The 17,726-nt window shown below is 43.2% G+C and overlaps 1 protein-coding gene across 2 annotated transcripts in view; it reads right to left on the bottom strand.

Annotated features, from left to right (window-relative positions):
• Positions 1 to 17,726, bottom strand: part of CCAR1 (cell division cycle and apoptosis regulator 1) — a 33,303-nt gene that overhangs the window by 12,227 nt on the left and 3,350 nt on the right. The window contains exons 2-11 of one of the 2 annotated variants that reach the window (XM_056849296.1): positions 15,397 to 15,569; positions 14,096 to 14,137; positions 13,139 to 13,171; positions 7,050 to 7,243; positions 6,584 to 6,698; positions 6,305 to 6,497; positions 3,499 to 3,628; positions 3,104 to 3,265; positions 1,763 to 1,988; positions 466 to 579 (exon numbers count right to left, since the gene is read on the bottom strand). In XM_056849296.1, coding sequence (XP_056705274.1) covers positions 466 to 579; positions 1,763 to 1,988; positions 3,104 to 3,265; positions 3,499 to 3,628; positions 6,305 to 6,497; positions 6,584 to 6,698; positions 7,050 to 7,243; positions 13,139 to 13,171; positions 14,096 to 14,137; positions 15,397 to 15,569 — 1,382 coding nt within the window. Of the gene's footprint in view, positions 1 to 465; positions 580 to 1,762; positions 1,989 to 3,103; positions 3,266 to 3,498; positions 3,629 to 6,304; positions 6,498 to 6,583; positions 6,699 to 7,049; positions 7,244 to 13,138; positions 13,172 to 14,095; positions 14,141 to 15,396; positions 15,570 to 17,726 lie in introns of both variants that reach the window. The other variant, XM_056849295.1, reaches the window with a different exon arrangement.

The raw sequence follows: 17,726 nt of genomic DNA on the forward strand, positions 1-17,726 counted from the left end.
CTATCTGCTCTCAGGCTGTAAGAAATGCCTCTAAGTAGGAAACCTAGAACCTGCTACATGAGTGGAAGTCACTTCTGCAGATCTGTGCAGCTAACTCACCCCCCTCCCCACAACTGCTTTGGGGGACAGTTGCAGACAGGAAAGGAAGAACTGGTGAAAGAAAGTAACACATACGCACACACCTTGCCAAAACAGAAGTGCCTTTTGCTCATGCAGTGGCATCTTTTTGGAAACACCAGATATTGCAGAAATTGCTGGAACTGATCAGTTGTGGCTCACTAATCTGGATGGATGGAAGACCGCTGACAGCTCCATAAGATTTGAGTCAACAAAAAGTTCACTGATAAAAATGCTAATGCAGGGATACTACGCTCTCAGTTGGAATACTGTATGTAAGAATTTGTACTTACATAGACTTTATAGCAAGGTATTTCTGTTTTTTTGGCTAGAAACACTTATTTTTACCTTTATAAGTCTAGCAGGATGTTGAAACCCATCCCGAACCTCTTGAGGATCTTCAGCAAGGGCACATGATTTGTGATAGAGATCTTCCATGCTAGGACTCGCCATGAGCATCACCTATTAAGAAACAACTGTGAAGTTAATTCCAGACGAGTAGCCAAGTCTGCAGCAACAAAAACCAGTGGCACCTTAAAGACTAACACAATTTATTCCAGCATAAGCTTCCGTGAATCAGAGTATTTGATGAAGTGAGCTCCAACCCACAAAAGCTTATGCTGGAATACATGTTTGTCTTAAAGGTGCTGCTGGACTCTCGTTTATTTTATTGTGATGTGGATAAACTACTTATAAAAGATCAATCTCTCTCAGACACTGGGTTGGGTGCAAAGAACCACAAACAGAGCTCTACTGGTACGTAAGATTTTCCTTTCCTCCCAGACTTCCCCCCCCCCCCGAAATTCTGCAGCGGACCAGGGAACTCTCAAGTACCACACGGGATGCAATGGGGAAGGGGGGGGGGACGACTGCAGCTTAAGTGGGAAATCATCAAAAAAAACCTTGCATTACTGAAAGTGCCTTCTGCTCCTGCAAGGGCACCTCTAAATATAGTACACTATGAACTTAGTTTGTACTGCTGAGTTCAGCAGGACCACTGCTGTGCACAAAGCTTTAAAAAAAGGGACCCAGATGTTTTGATGGGTTAAGCATCTCAGAACCTTCAGTGGCTTTCTCTCTTCTTGGTTAACTGCTAATAGCCTCTTGTACGTCCAAAGCACAAAAGAAATTTTATGTCCAAGTAGAAAGATCAGGTCCAATGCTATTCAGCCTTCATATGGATGCTGAAAAGCCTTGCAAAAATGTTAAACACAAGTTATGTGAAGACGTTACAATAGCTATCAAGGACCCACAGAGCAGTGTTTGCAATCCCTGGGAATTGTTAGATAACCAAGTAAGTTTAAAGGCAAAAATTACACTTCTTTACCATTTGAAAACAAATTGTTAACATCCCAGATGTCTGTAGCTACATTCCTGACTTCATCCAAACCTGATTTTCCACTGCTCACTTTTAAACACATCCAGGTATAGACAATTCTAGTTGTTGTTTAAGTTGTTATAAAACACTAGCAAGTGATCTGAATCCAGATCTGGCTTAATTCTTTGAGCCGCATAAAGATCCTGGTCAAGGTGTGGGCACAGGATACACCAATGAAAGTAGATGCATCAAAAGAATATTTCTGGGATGGTGCTCTGTCTTTCAAAGGTTCTACGGAAAAGGTGGCGTGGAGGACATCTTGCATACCTTGGCACTGTAAAGATGATCGGCATCTGGGGGGTCCAGAACAGCAGAATTTTTATCCAAAGGATCTACCTCTCTATGCATTACATAGAAATTGCAGTAGTTGCCCAGCTGAAATGGCCGCGACATCGGAAAAGCATCCACCCAGGTAAACTGAGCATCAAAGAAGTCACTGGGAATGTACAAGTTCTGATAACGCCGTCTCAATTCCATCATATCACAACTAAGGCTTTAAACAATAAGAACATAATATTTTACAAAGGTAAAGCAATCTGAGGGTTAAAAAGTTTGGCCTCAGCAATATTTTACAAATATTTTTGTGCCAGGCTGAACAGAAAGCAAAGCTATTAAATTTGTACTACATGTAAAAACTGATAAGCATTGGAAGACTCTAAAGCTATTTTGTAGAAATGCCAAACCGAACTAACCAGCCATTGTTTTAACCAGATGCCCCCTGCTCCCCAGATTTATTTCAGGGTCAGTTATTTCTCCAACCATGACGTGGATAGCCCCAGGCTAGCCTTATCTCGTCCGATCTCAGAAGCTAAGTAGGGTCAGCCCTGGTTAGAATTTGGTTGGGTGACCTCCAAGAACTACCAGGGTTGTTACGCAGAGGCAGTCAATGGCAAACCACCTCCGATTACCATGGGAAATGTCAATCATGAGATATGGACATGACAAGCAAAAGTAGCCACCCCTTCTTTGTCAACAACATTCAAACCACTATATTATGGGCTTATTATACCTTGAGCATATCTTGCATTAAAGGAGTAAGAGCAGAACTTTACAACCTATATGAAAGAAAGCTCCCTTTTCATAGCCATCTGCCTTCTCTACACTTTCCGGACTAAAAGCATACTTTAAAAATGGGAGTCAAGATATTTATATGCTAAATTCTGCTCCCAAATTTCACACCTGTCATAAAATAGCAAAATATACATGGATTTGCCAATGCTTTATCGTCAAATAGCCCCTTCAATATTTTACTTTACAGTATTTATTCTATCCAAATATATCTTCACAACATTTATGAATAGAAAGGTGATGGGAGTTCTACAGCCATAATTTAACACACACATGTGAATCACCCACTTAATCTGCATAGTGGCATGAACTGCATAATATGGATCACATCGCTAAAGAATTTATATGGGAAGGAAAGCCAATTTCCAATGTGACAGTGTATGCATAATATGCATCAAAAAGGCAAGTGACTCACAGCATAAAGTTTTGTTTTTCTTAACTGTCTATCAACTGGATGTGTCCCATATGTACTGGTTTTATGGCTGTGAAGTTCTCTCCATACCTGAACATAAAAATTTAGTTGACACTCAAGTAACATACCAGTCTAATGAAAACTTGGAAAACTGGACCGTGTAACGAGGAACAACTCGCCGGGGTCTTCGAGGGGATCTTTCCCTCTCTCGTCGAGGTGATCTCTCTCTAGAGCGTTTTCTTTGGGGTGATCTCTCTCGTGACCTACGCCTTTCGCGCTCTCTTTCACGACTTAACCGTATATGAAATATAAATTTCTCATTATAGCCTCTGCAGTGTTATGAACACACAGCTGACAAGCCTATTACTCTAGAACCAATAGCAGTAGGCACCAATTAATACAGAATTTACGAGTTTGTTACACTGCTTTAAAAATGGACAGCAATTAAATTCAAACTTCAAATGTTCAACTTTCATTCTTTCTAGTATGTGTAGAAAAATGGAGTGGAATTATTATATCACACCTTCTGTCATCTTTTCTGTTAGCCATGGGGTCTCCCCTCTCATTTCGCCCAGAAAATCTGGGTGGCGGATCTAGTCTTCGTGCCGGTGGAGGTTGTGAAACTATTCGAACAGGGGGTTGTAGCAAACCAGCTAGAAAAAGAAATCCAACATGCTTTAAAGCTTTTTCCATATCATTAACCCAACTATAAAATAACATGTTTACTAAATAATCAGGATTTTAAAAAAGATTTTCAACAATGCAACAGGTGCGCAAAACAATTTCTCAATATTTATATAATAATGACTGCGGCAAATATCCGATGACCAACTGACAACAGTCAGCATAAGCCACAGAATATTCAGCCCAACAGGATGCATTTATTTCTCTCTTCAGTTTGTATAGGTAAATATTTTGAGGTCTAGTAACATTTAACTTCAAGTCTCATCACAGCAGCGTATTTCTTAAGAGATATGGTCTCTTTTTCAAACTTTAAAAGTCACAATTTGAAACAACAGGCCTATACTTCTGTGTTGAAATTACGCCTCTTAAAACTATATTCATCAGGAATTCTTTTACTAGATGTTTAGTTTTTTTCCTTCATGAAATATCCAGCAATATGATACCAGCTGTCGTTTCATAAAAATATTGCTGTTTATTTTTACCGCCAAACCACACCTCATATGGCAAACAAGTCTGCCCTTTGTCCACCATATATCTTAATGTTTTAAATGAAACAGTGTGGGCTGCTCATGAAATAATCCAATCTGTTACATATACTGCTGCCAATACACAAATTCTCGCCTCATGTTCCATCATACTGATTTGATTAAAAGACTTCTACATCACCTTTCCCCTGAAGCAGAACTCAAGGCAATGTCTCAAAGTCCACCATGAACACATACCTGTACTATTAAGACCTCCTGAAACCATGTGTAATTCTTGTGAAGCAAATGGAAAGAAACCTCTATCACTATCAACCATCAGAGAGGAAACCGGGGCAATAGTACAGGGAGAGCTCTACTAGAGCAAATAATAGTATCTAGTGCTTTCAAATGTCACACAACAGGGTGGCCTTAAGAAACCCCATAAAGAAGTGTAACGGTAGAAGCAGGTCCTGAGGGAAGACCTGCAGGCAATGTAAGTAACATTTTTTTTAAAGGCCACTTCCGTAGTTTAGACTGATAGAACAAGATCCACCTCAATTCCAATTTTATAGCAGCCAAAATGAAATTATTGTGTAGAACACTGAGAAGAATTTGAGGTCCTAGATTCCATATTGTTGCAACAGTTTTCAGTTACCACTATAGAGACTTTAGCTATTCAATTTCCCAGTGAACAACCTCAAAGGAGTTACTGAGACCGGCACCTTCCTAAAATCTACAACCAGGGCTTTCTAGCAATGTATTTTCCTAACAAAGGAGTCCTCTTTGGGAGCAATCCCTCCCACAACAGCAGGGGAGGGGCTTGGACTCAGCGGCTGATCACCTGCTTGGCATGCAAATGGTCCCAGGTCCAAACCTGGCCTCTGCAGCTAAAAGCATCAGGTGGTAGGCAATGTGAAAGGTCTCCATCTGAGACCTTGGAGAGCCGCTGCCAGTCTGAGTAGACAGTAAGGACTCTGATGGGCCAATGGTCTCATTCGGCATAAGGCAGCTCTGTGTGTGTGGGGATTCAGGGCATGGAAACAGCCTACAAGTATGAGACTATAATTTCAACGGCAGACTAGTGAAAAGGAAAAGCCCAGCAATCTACCACTAAGACACCATAGAAACCATGCAACTCACTAGGTCAGTGATGGCGAACCTTTTAGAGACCGATTGCCCAAACTGTAACCCAAAACCCACTTGTTTATCCAAGTGCCAACACGGCAATTTAACCTGAATACATACCCATCAGGGCTAGTCACCCGTGATGGACTTTTCCTCCAGAAATTTGTCCAATCCCCTCTTAAAGGCATCTAGGCTAGATGCCATCACCACATCCTGTGGCAAGGAGTTCTACAGGTTAATTACATGCTGGGTAAGTGGGTGTTCCTCTTTTAGTAGATTTCACTGAAAGGTGGGAGGCGCCGCAAAGCCCGTGCTGTGGCCCAAGCGCTCTGCTCCCCTCCAGCTATGCCACGCTGTGAGCTATGCTCCCCTCCAACCTAGCTCCTCTCCAACCCCACCACGGGAATCACCTTCGCCACAGACTCAACAGGCTGCCGTCCGCGCCGCACCCTCACGCCGCATGTGAGCCGCCCTGCCGCATGTGACAGGGGAGGGAGGAAGCGCTCCCCTTGGGCTGCTGGGCAGAGGGGCGGGTGATATGAGAAATGCCCTCAGGCACGTGTGGCGAGGGGGAGGGGAGCAGCCTGGCCCCGCGTCCCTCTGGCTTTCTAGTAACGAACTCAGGCGAACTCTGTGCTGGGGCGACGGCGCGCGTGCCCAGAGAGGGCTCTGAGTGCCCCCTCTGGCACGCGTGCCATAGGTTCGCCACCACTGCACTAGGTAATGTCAAAATATCTATATTCTGAAACCATACTATCAGTGACACTAAAGTAAATTCGGATATTATGCCATTTAATTTTTTAGGAAGACCACAGTTGCTACAAGTCAACTCGCACAAAAACAATGGTCCACAAGAGAAACCTCTTTCCTAGACCCTTTTCTAACCCTACAGTGTAGTTCAATCTGCTCTCTCTCTCTGTAGTGATAATACAAAGTAGAGGCAACACAGCCTTCAGCCACTTATATTCTCACGCTTTTTATGAAAGTTTGGATGCTTCAGCAAGGCTGAAGACATTAACAAAAGACAACACAGGTTACGCTTTGAGGAATGAATACCTTTCTGCTGCGGCTGTGGTAACAAAGGCTGCGGCTGTGGCTGAAGCAAAGGCGTTATGGAAGCTGCAGATATTTGTGCCTGCAGAAGTGACTGTGGCTGCGGCTGTGCCTGAACGCTGAAGGCCGTCTGCTGCGCAATGGGCTGGAGCACAGGCGGAGGGGTCTTGAGTAAAGGCTGGGTTTGAGTCTGGTTCTAGGGAGGAAACAAGGGAGGGTGTCTCGTGAATGTGCTTGATGCTAAAGGCACCAACAGGAGGCAGAGGAAGAAGCTGCACATACCTGATTTGGTAGCGTCTGAATCCTTTGTGCATTCCATTTGAAAGGCATATTGGGGTTATATGTTGCTTCTACCAACACTCTGTCTCCTGCTTGAGGAGTCTTCCCTTTGACAGCGCTGCAAAATTTTAAAAAAATGGTCACACTATGAGAAGATGTTGTGCTGCTGGGCCCATCAGCTTAGTGAAAGAAGCTTCAGAAAATTATTAAACAGGAACAGGATTGATTTCAGGTTTTAAAAGTATACAAGACAAACAACTCCCTCCCCCACAACTACCCCCTAGTCTGCAAACAGAGGGAGGGGTATCACTGGCCTACCTTACAGACTTGTTGTAAGGATCAAAAGCACGAAGCAGTTAAGAAAAGGACGATGGAATTATCATTTTGGGTTCTGCCAATGATGAAAGGGCCTCCAGCACATCTGTATAGCAATATTCCCCATCGCCTACAGGCAGCAGAATCAACTTACCTGAGCTGAAAGAATACATCTTCGTCAACAAAGCCAAATGTATCATGCAGCTTGGTCACTACCCCTGTAAAGACGCGCTGCTTCTGGGGCTGGGTCTGCTGCTGACTTGACCGTGGCGCTGGGTAAGAAACAGTTATCTGTGCTGCTGGCTGAGGAGTGGACAGGCTAAGGCTTGTGGGCAGTGCCACAGCGGGCTGCAGGCAAATAAAAAAAAAAAAACAGGACACCTCATGAGAAAACAGTGTTGCACTTACCTGCAACTGTTGTTCATCGAGTGGTCTTCTGTGCAGGCACACATGGGAACTGCGCATGTGTAGGCCAGCCATGGAGAACAGACTGAAAAGCTTCTTGAAAGATCCGCTCCAAAATGAGCGTCCCCCTCCCCCTGTACGTGTCTAATCCCTAACAGCTTTTCCCACCCAAACAGACACGTGATGGAGCCGCAAGGGGGCACTCTTCCCTCAGTTCTCCATTCGCTGCTGCGGAGGATCACATTGATGCGGTGACAGCCCACAGCGGGGAAGGAGGGAGGGATGTGTGCCTGCACAGAAGAGTACTCGGTGAACAACAGTTACGAGTAAGCACAACACTGTTTTCATCGTTGTGGCTTCTGTGCAGTCCCACATGGGAGAGTAGCAAGCTCACTTACTGTAGAAGTGGGTCTGCGGCTGTCCAACAAAACAGCAAATTTAGGATTGCTCTCCCCACAGATGCTTCCGCTCTGGTGTCCACATCCTTGGCATGAAAGATGAAGGCTGAAGAAGTTGACCGGGTCACTGCCCTGCAAATGTCTTGGTTGTTAAGCTTGCAAACAGAAGCCAAAGACGCCTGAGCCCAGCAAGATAGAGTTTGAGTTGAGACAGTTTTACCCCTTTTGGAACCATGGAAGCAGATGAACAGGTTGTCATCTGACCTGAACCCCCTTGCATGATCCAAATAAAATAATAGCTCTGTGAATGTCCTGTGTATGGAGTCTTTGTTCAGAGGGGGTCAGGAAAAAACGTACGTAACATGATATCCTGTGAAAGGTTTATCATAGTTAATCACAAAACCCAACCTAGGCAGGGTACTGGTAACCAGAGAGACTGAGTTCGAAAGGTTCTCCTGGGAAGTCCCTACCAAGAGCAAATCTTCTAGGTAGAGAAAAACAGAGCAACTCCTTGTGGCTAAACACCCAATGACCTCGGCCACCACCTTGGCAAATACCATAGGTGATGTAGATAAACCTAAAGGCAACACAGTGAAATCGTATGAGATGTTATTATATACAAATCTGAGAAACTTTCTACATGCATTAGGTATAGAAATGTAAAAGTACGCAACCTTCAGGTCAAGGAGTGTGAACGACATTTCACTCGATAACAATGGTAGCACTTCAGGGATTGAGAGCATTCTGAATTTCCTAGCATTCATGTGCTTATTCAAAGCCCTCAGGTCTAGGATAGGACACTTCCCTTCACTTTTTTTGTCCACCAGGAAATATCTTGAATAGAATCCTGAAGGGTCACAATCGGGCAGGATCTTACCGATAGCCCCTTTATCCAGAAAAGTAGCCTCCTCTCCAAGTAGCTCAGGGGGATCAGGGCTTTGGTGAAAAACAGGGTGATCACAACAGGACACCATTTTAAACTCTAAATAATAACCTTTTTTATTATAAACAAGACCCAAAGGTCAGATGTCACAGAACTCCATTAGGAAACAAGGGAGCGAAAATGGTTCATGAACAGGTAACCAGAAACTGAAGAACCCAAGTCTAGCCATGCTGATGATTTCTTATTGGGAGCATGGTCAGAGGGAATATGGCCACCCTTTCTCCCCTTAGATTTGCCTTGAAACTTCTTCCCCTGCTGGGTGTGAAAAGGAGATCTAGATTGGGGCTGATATTGAGAAGACTGATATCTGTATGACCTTCCTAAGTAGTAGCTCTGGCCCTGTCTGGAATAGGGTTTAAACTTGTAAGATGGGGCAGAGGTTTACTGGGTAATGCCCAGGGACTTGGCTGTTCTCCCCTTAGGTTTGCCTTGAAACGTCTTCCCCTGCTGGGTGTGGAAAGGAGATCTAGATTGGGGCTGATATTGAGAAGACTGATATCTGTATGACCTTCTTAAGTAGTAGCTCTGGCCCCATCTGGAATAGGGCTTAAACTTGTAAGATGGGGAAGAGGTTTACTGGGTAATGCCCAGGGACTTGGCTGTTAACCTTTGTTTCCTTAGGTTATGGAGGATTTTGTCAGTCTGCTCATGGAACAGCACCTTCTAGTTGAACACCAAATCTTCCACTCTTGTCTTAATATCAGGTGCCAATGTTGAGGATCATAGCCAAGAATGGCACCATAGAATAATACTGGAGGCAATGGTCCTACCATTGGCATCTGCCTGATGCCCAGTTGCTGACTCTTGGTTTGTAAGACCTTAATGAGAGTATGCTTATCCTTGGGTAAGGCATCCAGGGTCTCTGAAAGCTTGTCTCATCATCTGGGCACTAAAGTTAGCAATTCTGAAACAAGAGCCCATGAGGAATAGAATTTCCTCCCTAGGTTATCTAGCTTGCACCCTTTCTTATCCAAATGGGCCCCTGACCTATACCAGGCACCAAGCTCCTCCGTAACTAGGGAGTTGGCTTGGGGATGCCGATAAAGGAATTCCAAACCTTCTTCATTAACCTTATTAAGATAATTCACAGTGGGTAGCCATGTTAGTCTGTCTGCAGTAGTAGATATCTGAAGAAGTGAGCTGTGGCTCACGAAAGCTCATACCCTGCCAGAAAATATTTTTGTTAGTCTTTAAGGTGCTACTGGACTCTTGCTCTTTTCTAACCTTATTAAGGTTTTTTATATTTTTGGCAGATGCATGGGCAGAGGCCAGTTTCGACCAGCTTACAGTGGCTATATCTCTAATACCCTTGATCATGGGAAGCTGGGCTGGCCCAGGTTCTGAGCTATATAGAACCCCGATGATCGGATCCGAGATCCTTGGATACAAGTTCACCATCTCTAAGCCAAGGGCTTTTGCCATCCGGATAAATTGCTCGGCGTACAGCTTTAAGTCCTCCACAGATGACACAGGATTGCCCACCGCCTTGACCGTGGATCCTAGTTGTGGTCATGCTCTTCCTGTCAATCTGACGGCGACTTGTGGAGTGAGTACACTTGCCTCCTATTCGAAGCCAAGGGAGCAGATGGATCCAAAGCTTTCCTCTTAGCCGACGAGGATGGCTTCGATGGGTGGCCAAAGCAATGGTGGTCATCCACCCACCACTGCAAGGTGGGTGGAGAGCAACACTATCAAGGCCAGTATGGGCACCACAAATGTCCAAATGAGTGGTGGTGATCATGTCCCAAATGGGGCTCCATATCGGAGAGAACATTAGGAACCTCCATGTCGTCCTCAGAGAATGAAAAACAAACATCCAGCATTGACAGCAAAGGTGTATGCAGCCTTCCCCATGGTGACAAGTTAGTGTCCCGAACTCGCAGCGCAGGGCTACGACCTCTCATGCATGGATCCAGAAGAGCCCCAATGGCGAGGTGATGGAGAACACCACCTAGGGGAAATCTGATCAGTGCCAAGACAGGCAACAGTGTTGCTGGTCCAGCTGACTGGCGGGGTGTGGCTGGCCCAGCTGGTCGGCGGGAGGTCTCGCTCCACCGCCGCGCCGCTTGCCCACCCCCGCTTCCTGGTCACGACTCTGCCTCTTTCCCCTTGCCTCCCGTGGGCTGTCCCTGGAGGCTTGGGGATGCGGCTGAACCTTGTCCTGCGTCGTCGGGTAAGTCCGCCCACTCGGGACAGCAACGATGAATGGACAACATTAGTTGGCAACGGTGGAAAGGTGAGCTCTACTGATGGCGATCTTCAGAGCTGAAGGGACTTTGATGTTGGAAGGTCAATGCATGCACTCGCCGTCAATGACTCAGCTCCATATCGGGACGGCCTGGCCATTTTGGAAACAGCATTGTCCTTTGAAGAGGACTTTGCTGCTGGAGTGGTTTGCTCTTCTTTTTAGCCTTTTTGAAGGGCGGCTCCAAAGAGGCCCATATACCATCCAACACCTGCCCCACAGGTTGTGTATGAGGGGGCGGTGGCACAGAATACACCGAGGGTGATGTTAGTCGTTTGGGTTGATTTTCAGCTTGGACCGGCTGCAGGGATTTGTACAGAGTGGCCTTCAATCTGGAGGCCCTCTCCTGCCTGGCCTTCGGCGTAAATAGGCTGCAGGCGTTGCAAGAAGCCATCACATGCCCTTCACCCAAGCAGAGAAGGCAGTTTTTACACTCATCATTAGGTGCTATCTTAGTGCTGCAAGAGTGGCACTTCTTAAATAAAGCTATAGCAATGAAAAAAACAAAGCAAGATCTGTGAGCGAACCGAAGGATTTTTTACCTCAGAAAACAGGCCCGAGGGAAAAAATGGAATGCTTGAAGCTAGAATTCGTCCTCTCTCCACAGTGACAGAAAGAGAACTCAGGGAAGAATGCTCCCCCACTCCTCCGTCACGAATCCGTTTGGGCAGGAAAAGCCATTAGGGATTAGACATGTACAGAGGGGAGGGGGAGCACTCCTTTTGGAGCTGATCCTTCAAGAAGCTTTTCAGTCTATTCTCTGTGGCTGGCCTGCACATGCACAGTTCCCATGTTGGACTGCACAGAAGCCACAACAATGAACATACATTTCTCTTTAAAAAGATAAGGATGAAAAGAAAATTTTTGCACAAAAGACAAAACACAAAAAATGACAGTAATTTTAGGATCAGTGGAGAAAAGTCAAAGTTACATCTTTGTAACAAACCATAATTGCATTTGCTGCTTCATCAATCCACCTGAAATTCCATCTGCATATAAGCAGCCGCCATTTCTTCCAAATCCTCTGCAAAACTGCTGCTTTGTTTGTATTTTTATAAACAAATAGGGAAGACCTGTACACATTAGTGTATTTTTTTAGATATTCATACTCTGCTTTTCTCCACAAAGTGGCTTATAACACTGTTGTCGCCCCTGGATGCTGGATGTGTTAATTACTTGTTGTCTACTTTGCCTATATTTTTTTAACAACTTGGATTCCCTCCTCAGAGGTACTGCACATGGAGTTATGTTCAAAAATACTTGTACAGTGCACAGAGGTGAATTTTCCCCTGCCTTTGCCCAGCAGTCCCCAAACAGCTAATGCTAAGATCAAGGGAGCATCATGGTCACACTGGGACTATAACAAGGAGGGCGAATCTGCCTAGTTTCTGCACCCCCTCTTGGCCAAATTAGACACCTGCTTCACAGCACATTGTTTGCCAGAAGAAAAGGGAGGTAGGGCAATTTTGCTTTCTTCCTTTTCACCGAAGCCCCCTGTGCCCAACAACATTTTGTCCTCAAGACACTCTTAACTCCCAGGACATTCATACTATTCAGTCTATCTCTAGCATATTCACAGGATTCAACCCATCATTTCCTTTCTGAAGGACTACAATCAAAAACCTGCTTTGGAATTTTCAAACTTAAAAGCAGGTTGCTTGGGGGAAAGTACCTTCCATTGGTCATTGTTCCTACAAACACAAAGCAATTACTTTTGTACTATGAGAAGCCTCTTCAAGTTATTGTATTCTATCAAGTCTGCAATCCTAAGCAGACATAATTAGAAATATCTGAAGAAGTGAGCTGTGGCTCACAAAAGCTCATACCCTACCAGAAAATATTTTTGTTAGTCTTTAAGGTGCTACTGGACTCTTGCCCTTTTCTACTACTGCAGACAGACTAACACGGCTATCCACTGTGAACATACTTAGAAATAAGTTCCACTGATTTCAGTAGCATTTGTTTCCAAATAAACATGCTCAGGATTAGCCTATAAATGACTAAGAAATATTATGAAACAGATATTATGTAACAGAAACATTCCTTCTGAAACTCAATCAGAAGAAATGATGACTCTTTAGAAGAAAACTTTTCCTTCTGAAGGTTTCATGTGACAGCAACATTAACAACAAATGTACATTATATAGGCAACTAAACAGAAAGGCTATTATGTTGTTATGAGTTTTAAATGAAGGCCCAGATGCAAAAATGTGGGTTACAGACTGAGAGAGATCACTTATAGAACAACTAACCTGGGTTAAAAGGGTTTGCTGAGGTTGCTGCAACTTAAAAAATAAGATAATGAATTAGTTTTTATACACTCTGCAATTCTGTTCTTTAACTACAATTCAGCATTTATACATTTGAAAGAAGGTATGGCAAATCTACTCATAACTGTTCTGTCTGTATTCTAGAATTCTGCAGGCCGACACTTTTGCAAATCATCTAATACTGTCATTTTATTAATCTGGGCTATACGTATACTGTAAATAAAGGACATTACATGCCAAAAACTGATTTCAGAACAAATTCTAACAAAAAAAAACATAACCCCACAACAGCTTCTAAAATTTTAAGTGCAGAAAGTCTCAGATCTAGCATAAAAAAGTGGAGAAGCAGATTCTAACCTACCCAAAAAAACCACAAAAATGTTACTCTTTTATGTCCTACAGGATTTTTTTGTTCTTGGGAAAAACATATTTCTGTAGCTCTTTCCCCTATGTGGATCTTTGTTGTAACAGATGAGTTTGTGAATTAAAAATTATTTGCATGGGACAAGAAAAGATCAGTCATAATATGAAAGGAACAACAACTCTAAAGAGCCAGGGAAGGAGTCACAGATTAAGAGTCCATTCCTATAGGTTCATTCAGTCTGATGAAATGATACCTGTTTTAACAAACACATAATATTGTTGCAGTATAATGGTGGGACTGGATTTCTCAGCTGGCTTCCAAAATGGCTACAAAAGCCAATTCACAATTTATAGACACATGGAGAGCAGTTACCACTGAGAACATAATGGGGAAAGAAATTCTTTAGTTTCCATGCTCAGGCAGTTCACCACAAAACTAAAATTTGAAAACAAAAGCTGTCATACCGCTAAAATCATTCATGATTATTAATTTCTTGGTTTGTATGAAAAGCATTCATAGTCAAGAGAATTACTGATTAGGATACCGAAAATTTAAGTTAAGAAGTTAAAACAAACCTGCTGTTGTACACTATAGAGGGTCTGCTGAGGTTGTGAATACTGCTGAAAAACATACAAAACCAGAATGATTGGTAACTAGAAATAATTACTGGAAAATAAATAAATTCCTAATATTTCCAAATAAATAAATTACAACTGAATAATACCTGTATTTTAGACAAACCCTAAGCATATATCTAATTCTGAACTTGGCTTGAGTTCAGATTATTTAAAAAATCCATACTGCAGGGCCAGATAATGAAAGATATTTCTACAAACCTGGGGAAACCTGAATTTCACACACAAAAATCCCAAAGTTAAAATGAGGGGCTGCCCCCAATGAAAACCCTATGTGCTTACTTGAGTACATACAACACCTTCAAAGTAAATGTCATCCAAGATCTATCAAGATTATAGCTGGCATTTTGGGGTTTCCTAGCACTACCATACATGTAGGCATTTTGTAAAAAGTAGTAATGACCAAGGGGAGGACTGTATTTCCCATTGCCCATGAGTCTCCATCTTATATATGCATACTTTCAAATATTTAATCACCGGAACCAAATACTACCAAGCTCATTCAAAATATTCGGCAATACTCACAAGTGTTTCTACTTAGGAACCACCTGCCTGAAGCCCAACTATATGAAGTTAGGTCCCACATACTCTGTAAATCTTATTGAAATGAACAGAAGCTACAAAACAACAGGCTCCCGATGGACTGTGCCATTATGTACAATAGCACACTGCCAATAGCTAACTACAGCTGCATAGGACACGTGTATGCCAATAAACACATTGAATACTATAATTTGTTACAGCAGCCTGGTATGACCTCATCTATGCAGTCACAGTTTTAAGGGAAACTCTATTTTGAAAGCCCACTTTCCTCCTCAAAAACGCTAGTGTGTGAAATATGGTACAACTTTAGCTTTAACTGGATTGTATTATATTAAAATTTATTTCATGGCTTTTCAATCACGTGTCACTTTGGGGTCTTATGATAAAAAAACACAGGTGACAATGACGAAAAATAATAAATAGCATGGGACTTTGAATAAAAGGGTATACATACACCTGCAAAGGTATACTACAAAACCAAGAATGCAGGATAATTAGCCAAACGACACTAGCATTTCCAGGAAAAAAGACACCCTAGACGAAAGAGACTGTATAACTACAGTGAATGTGTTATGAATGCAGTAGTGAAGGCACTTGATCAGAATTTTTTTTAAAAAGAACAACCTTTAGCAGATTAATGCATTAGATCCTGAATTTGTCCCACAGTGTCATAACAGGGGGCAGTCAGTTCCCTTTACCTGCTGTAATGCAGCCGCAGCAGCTGCTGCTTGTTGTTGCAAAGCAGCTGTCTGAGTGAGCTGATAATTCGTTGGAGTTTGAGTCGTGAGGCCTGCCGCTGCCAATGCTGTTTGCTGGGTATATATGGTAGGAGATGCCCCAAGTAAGGAGGGTTGCTGAACACCAAGGGCAGCTGAAATCACAAGAGCTGAATGTGAGGACATCTTCAACTGAGGGCCAGTGGAACATCACAACAGAGCACGGATCTCAACAGCCAGTTTCAGCTGATGGAAACAAGGACCCTTTCTTATTACAAGTAGTAATAACAAGTAGTTTCATGCCATCTAAGAGCTGCTGTTAAAATATGGAGGATTTCATGTTTGCACCAGCAACCCTTCGGTTCTCATTTACCACAAAGGGCTGAATGCACACAGCTGACAAGATAGGTCTTATGAGGTGGGGAAGGATGAAGCTCATTAGCAGAGCACATGCTCTACATGCAGAAGGTCCTGGAGTCCACACCTAGAAGCCAGTTAAAGGATATCAGGAAGCAGATGTTGGCAAAGACCTTTTCCTTCTTGAGATTCCGCCACTTAAGAGAAGTCAAAACTAAGGAAGCTTCATATACTGACAAAAATAACAAATACCTACAAAAGTATTACGCAAATCAGTAAGAAAGCCATGGTACACTTCTTCACAATGTATTTTGTTGCCTGCCCCTCCTGCGCAGCGTTTCAGGTCATTCTAGATAACTTGAACCATGGGCTTGGCTAACACGTTGGTCTACAGACACATACACAGTAATTTCAATATCTCACATGCCTGGCTCTTTAGCTTAAGAAAAAGCATAAGCCCTTCGAGAAATTTTTTGATAGCATCCCAAACTGTTCTGAGATTGGTTTTATTGAGTTTCCCATCCACGCTCTAATCCTCTTATAATTTTAGTGTTCCTGTTGCTTAATTGGTTCTAATTACCAGTGACATTTCTGCTTTAACTCAGTGCTCTTTCTCTATAGGGAGCCCCACCAGCTTGATCATACCTAAATGGCCCAAAGTATATCAGGCACTGGTTTTACTAGGGAGTGTAGAACAGCCAAATGGCTCTGGAAAATTCCAATTCTTTTCACACCGGTCTGTAGCCAGTCTTTTTGTGCACAGGGCACCTCAAGGTTCTGGGGTGGGGGATATACAGAACAGGCAGACCCTAAATGCAGACTAACATTAGTTCATTGCATCAAAGTGCCTACTAGTGCTAAATATCAGACGTGCCTTTGCAAACATTGGCCAGAACATTAAAAGGTAGGAGGTGGCTCAGTTAGGTAGAATATTACTTGCATACTTTATACCGTATTTATTTCACACGAGACAGCTAAAAATTCAGGGAAAGGGCCTAATACTCTGAGGCTATGCCCCCAATTTCATACAGCAACTAATACCAATAAATTGCCACACTAATCCAGCAGAGCAGGGATTCTTATTAAGTGGCAGATTTCGTGTCAGTGATCAGTTACTAGAACAAGTATCTCAGCTATAAATATTAGTTTTCATAAAATAGTACTTTAGAGCAGTGCTTCCTAACCTATGGGCTGGGACCCAAAAAGTAGGTCGTGGGCCAGCCCTGCCCTTTCCATTGCTCTCTTATGTATTTTGGAAACTGATATCTGACCCTGGAAACAGTATCTTCCATGTTATACATTAGTTGGTATTTTTTCTTCACTACATATACATGGTCATCAAGTGAAACGTGTCCTGATGGTTGCTAGAGTTTCTTAGAATCTGAGGGGGGATTAGAGGGATTGATGGAGAAGGAGAGAGTGGTCAAAGGCTGGAACGTAACTTCCATATTCAAAGGCTGTGTATGTTGGAACACCACTTGCTTGGGGTTCATAGTGGGGGCAACTGCGCCCTTTGCGTGATGTTTGTTGGTTTCTCAAAAACATCTGGCTGGCCATTGTAGAAAACAATGCTGAATTAGATGGGTGCCAAGGTCACAGCTCGCCTAAGGTGCACAAAAACCTTGGACCAGCCCTGGATGGATCACCATACCAAGTACATTTAGACATGGGTCATCATACCAGAAGGTTTGGGAACTGATCTTTAGAGGAGACGGGAAATCACAATCTGGCGAGAGACTGACAGTGCTTCCCTACTGGCTGACATCCTTTGGACACCAAAGAACTTTCTCCAGCCACTGCTAATGAGCTTTCACTTTAGCTACCAGTTAGCAGGCACCAAAAGCTTGAAGCATTAGATCTTAAAGGTGAGAAAATTTCAGTCCTAAGGTGGGTGGAAAAGGGACGGTACGAAGAAACACTGCAACCTCCCCCACATTCATAGGGACCCCAGAAAT

The sequence above is a fragment of the Euleptes europaea genome, chromosome 5 (assembly GCF_029931775.1).
Source record: "Euleptes europaea isolate rEulEur1 chromosome 5, rEulEur1.hap1, whole genome shotgun sequence".
Lineage (NCBI taxonomy): Eukaryota > Metazoa > Chordata > Lepidosauria > Squamata > Sphaerodactylidae > Euleptes > Euleptes europaea.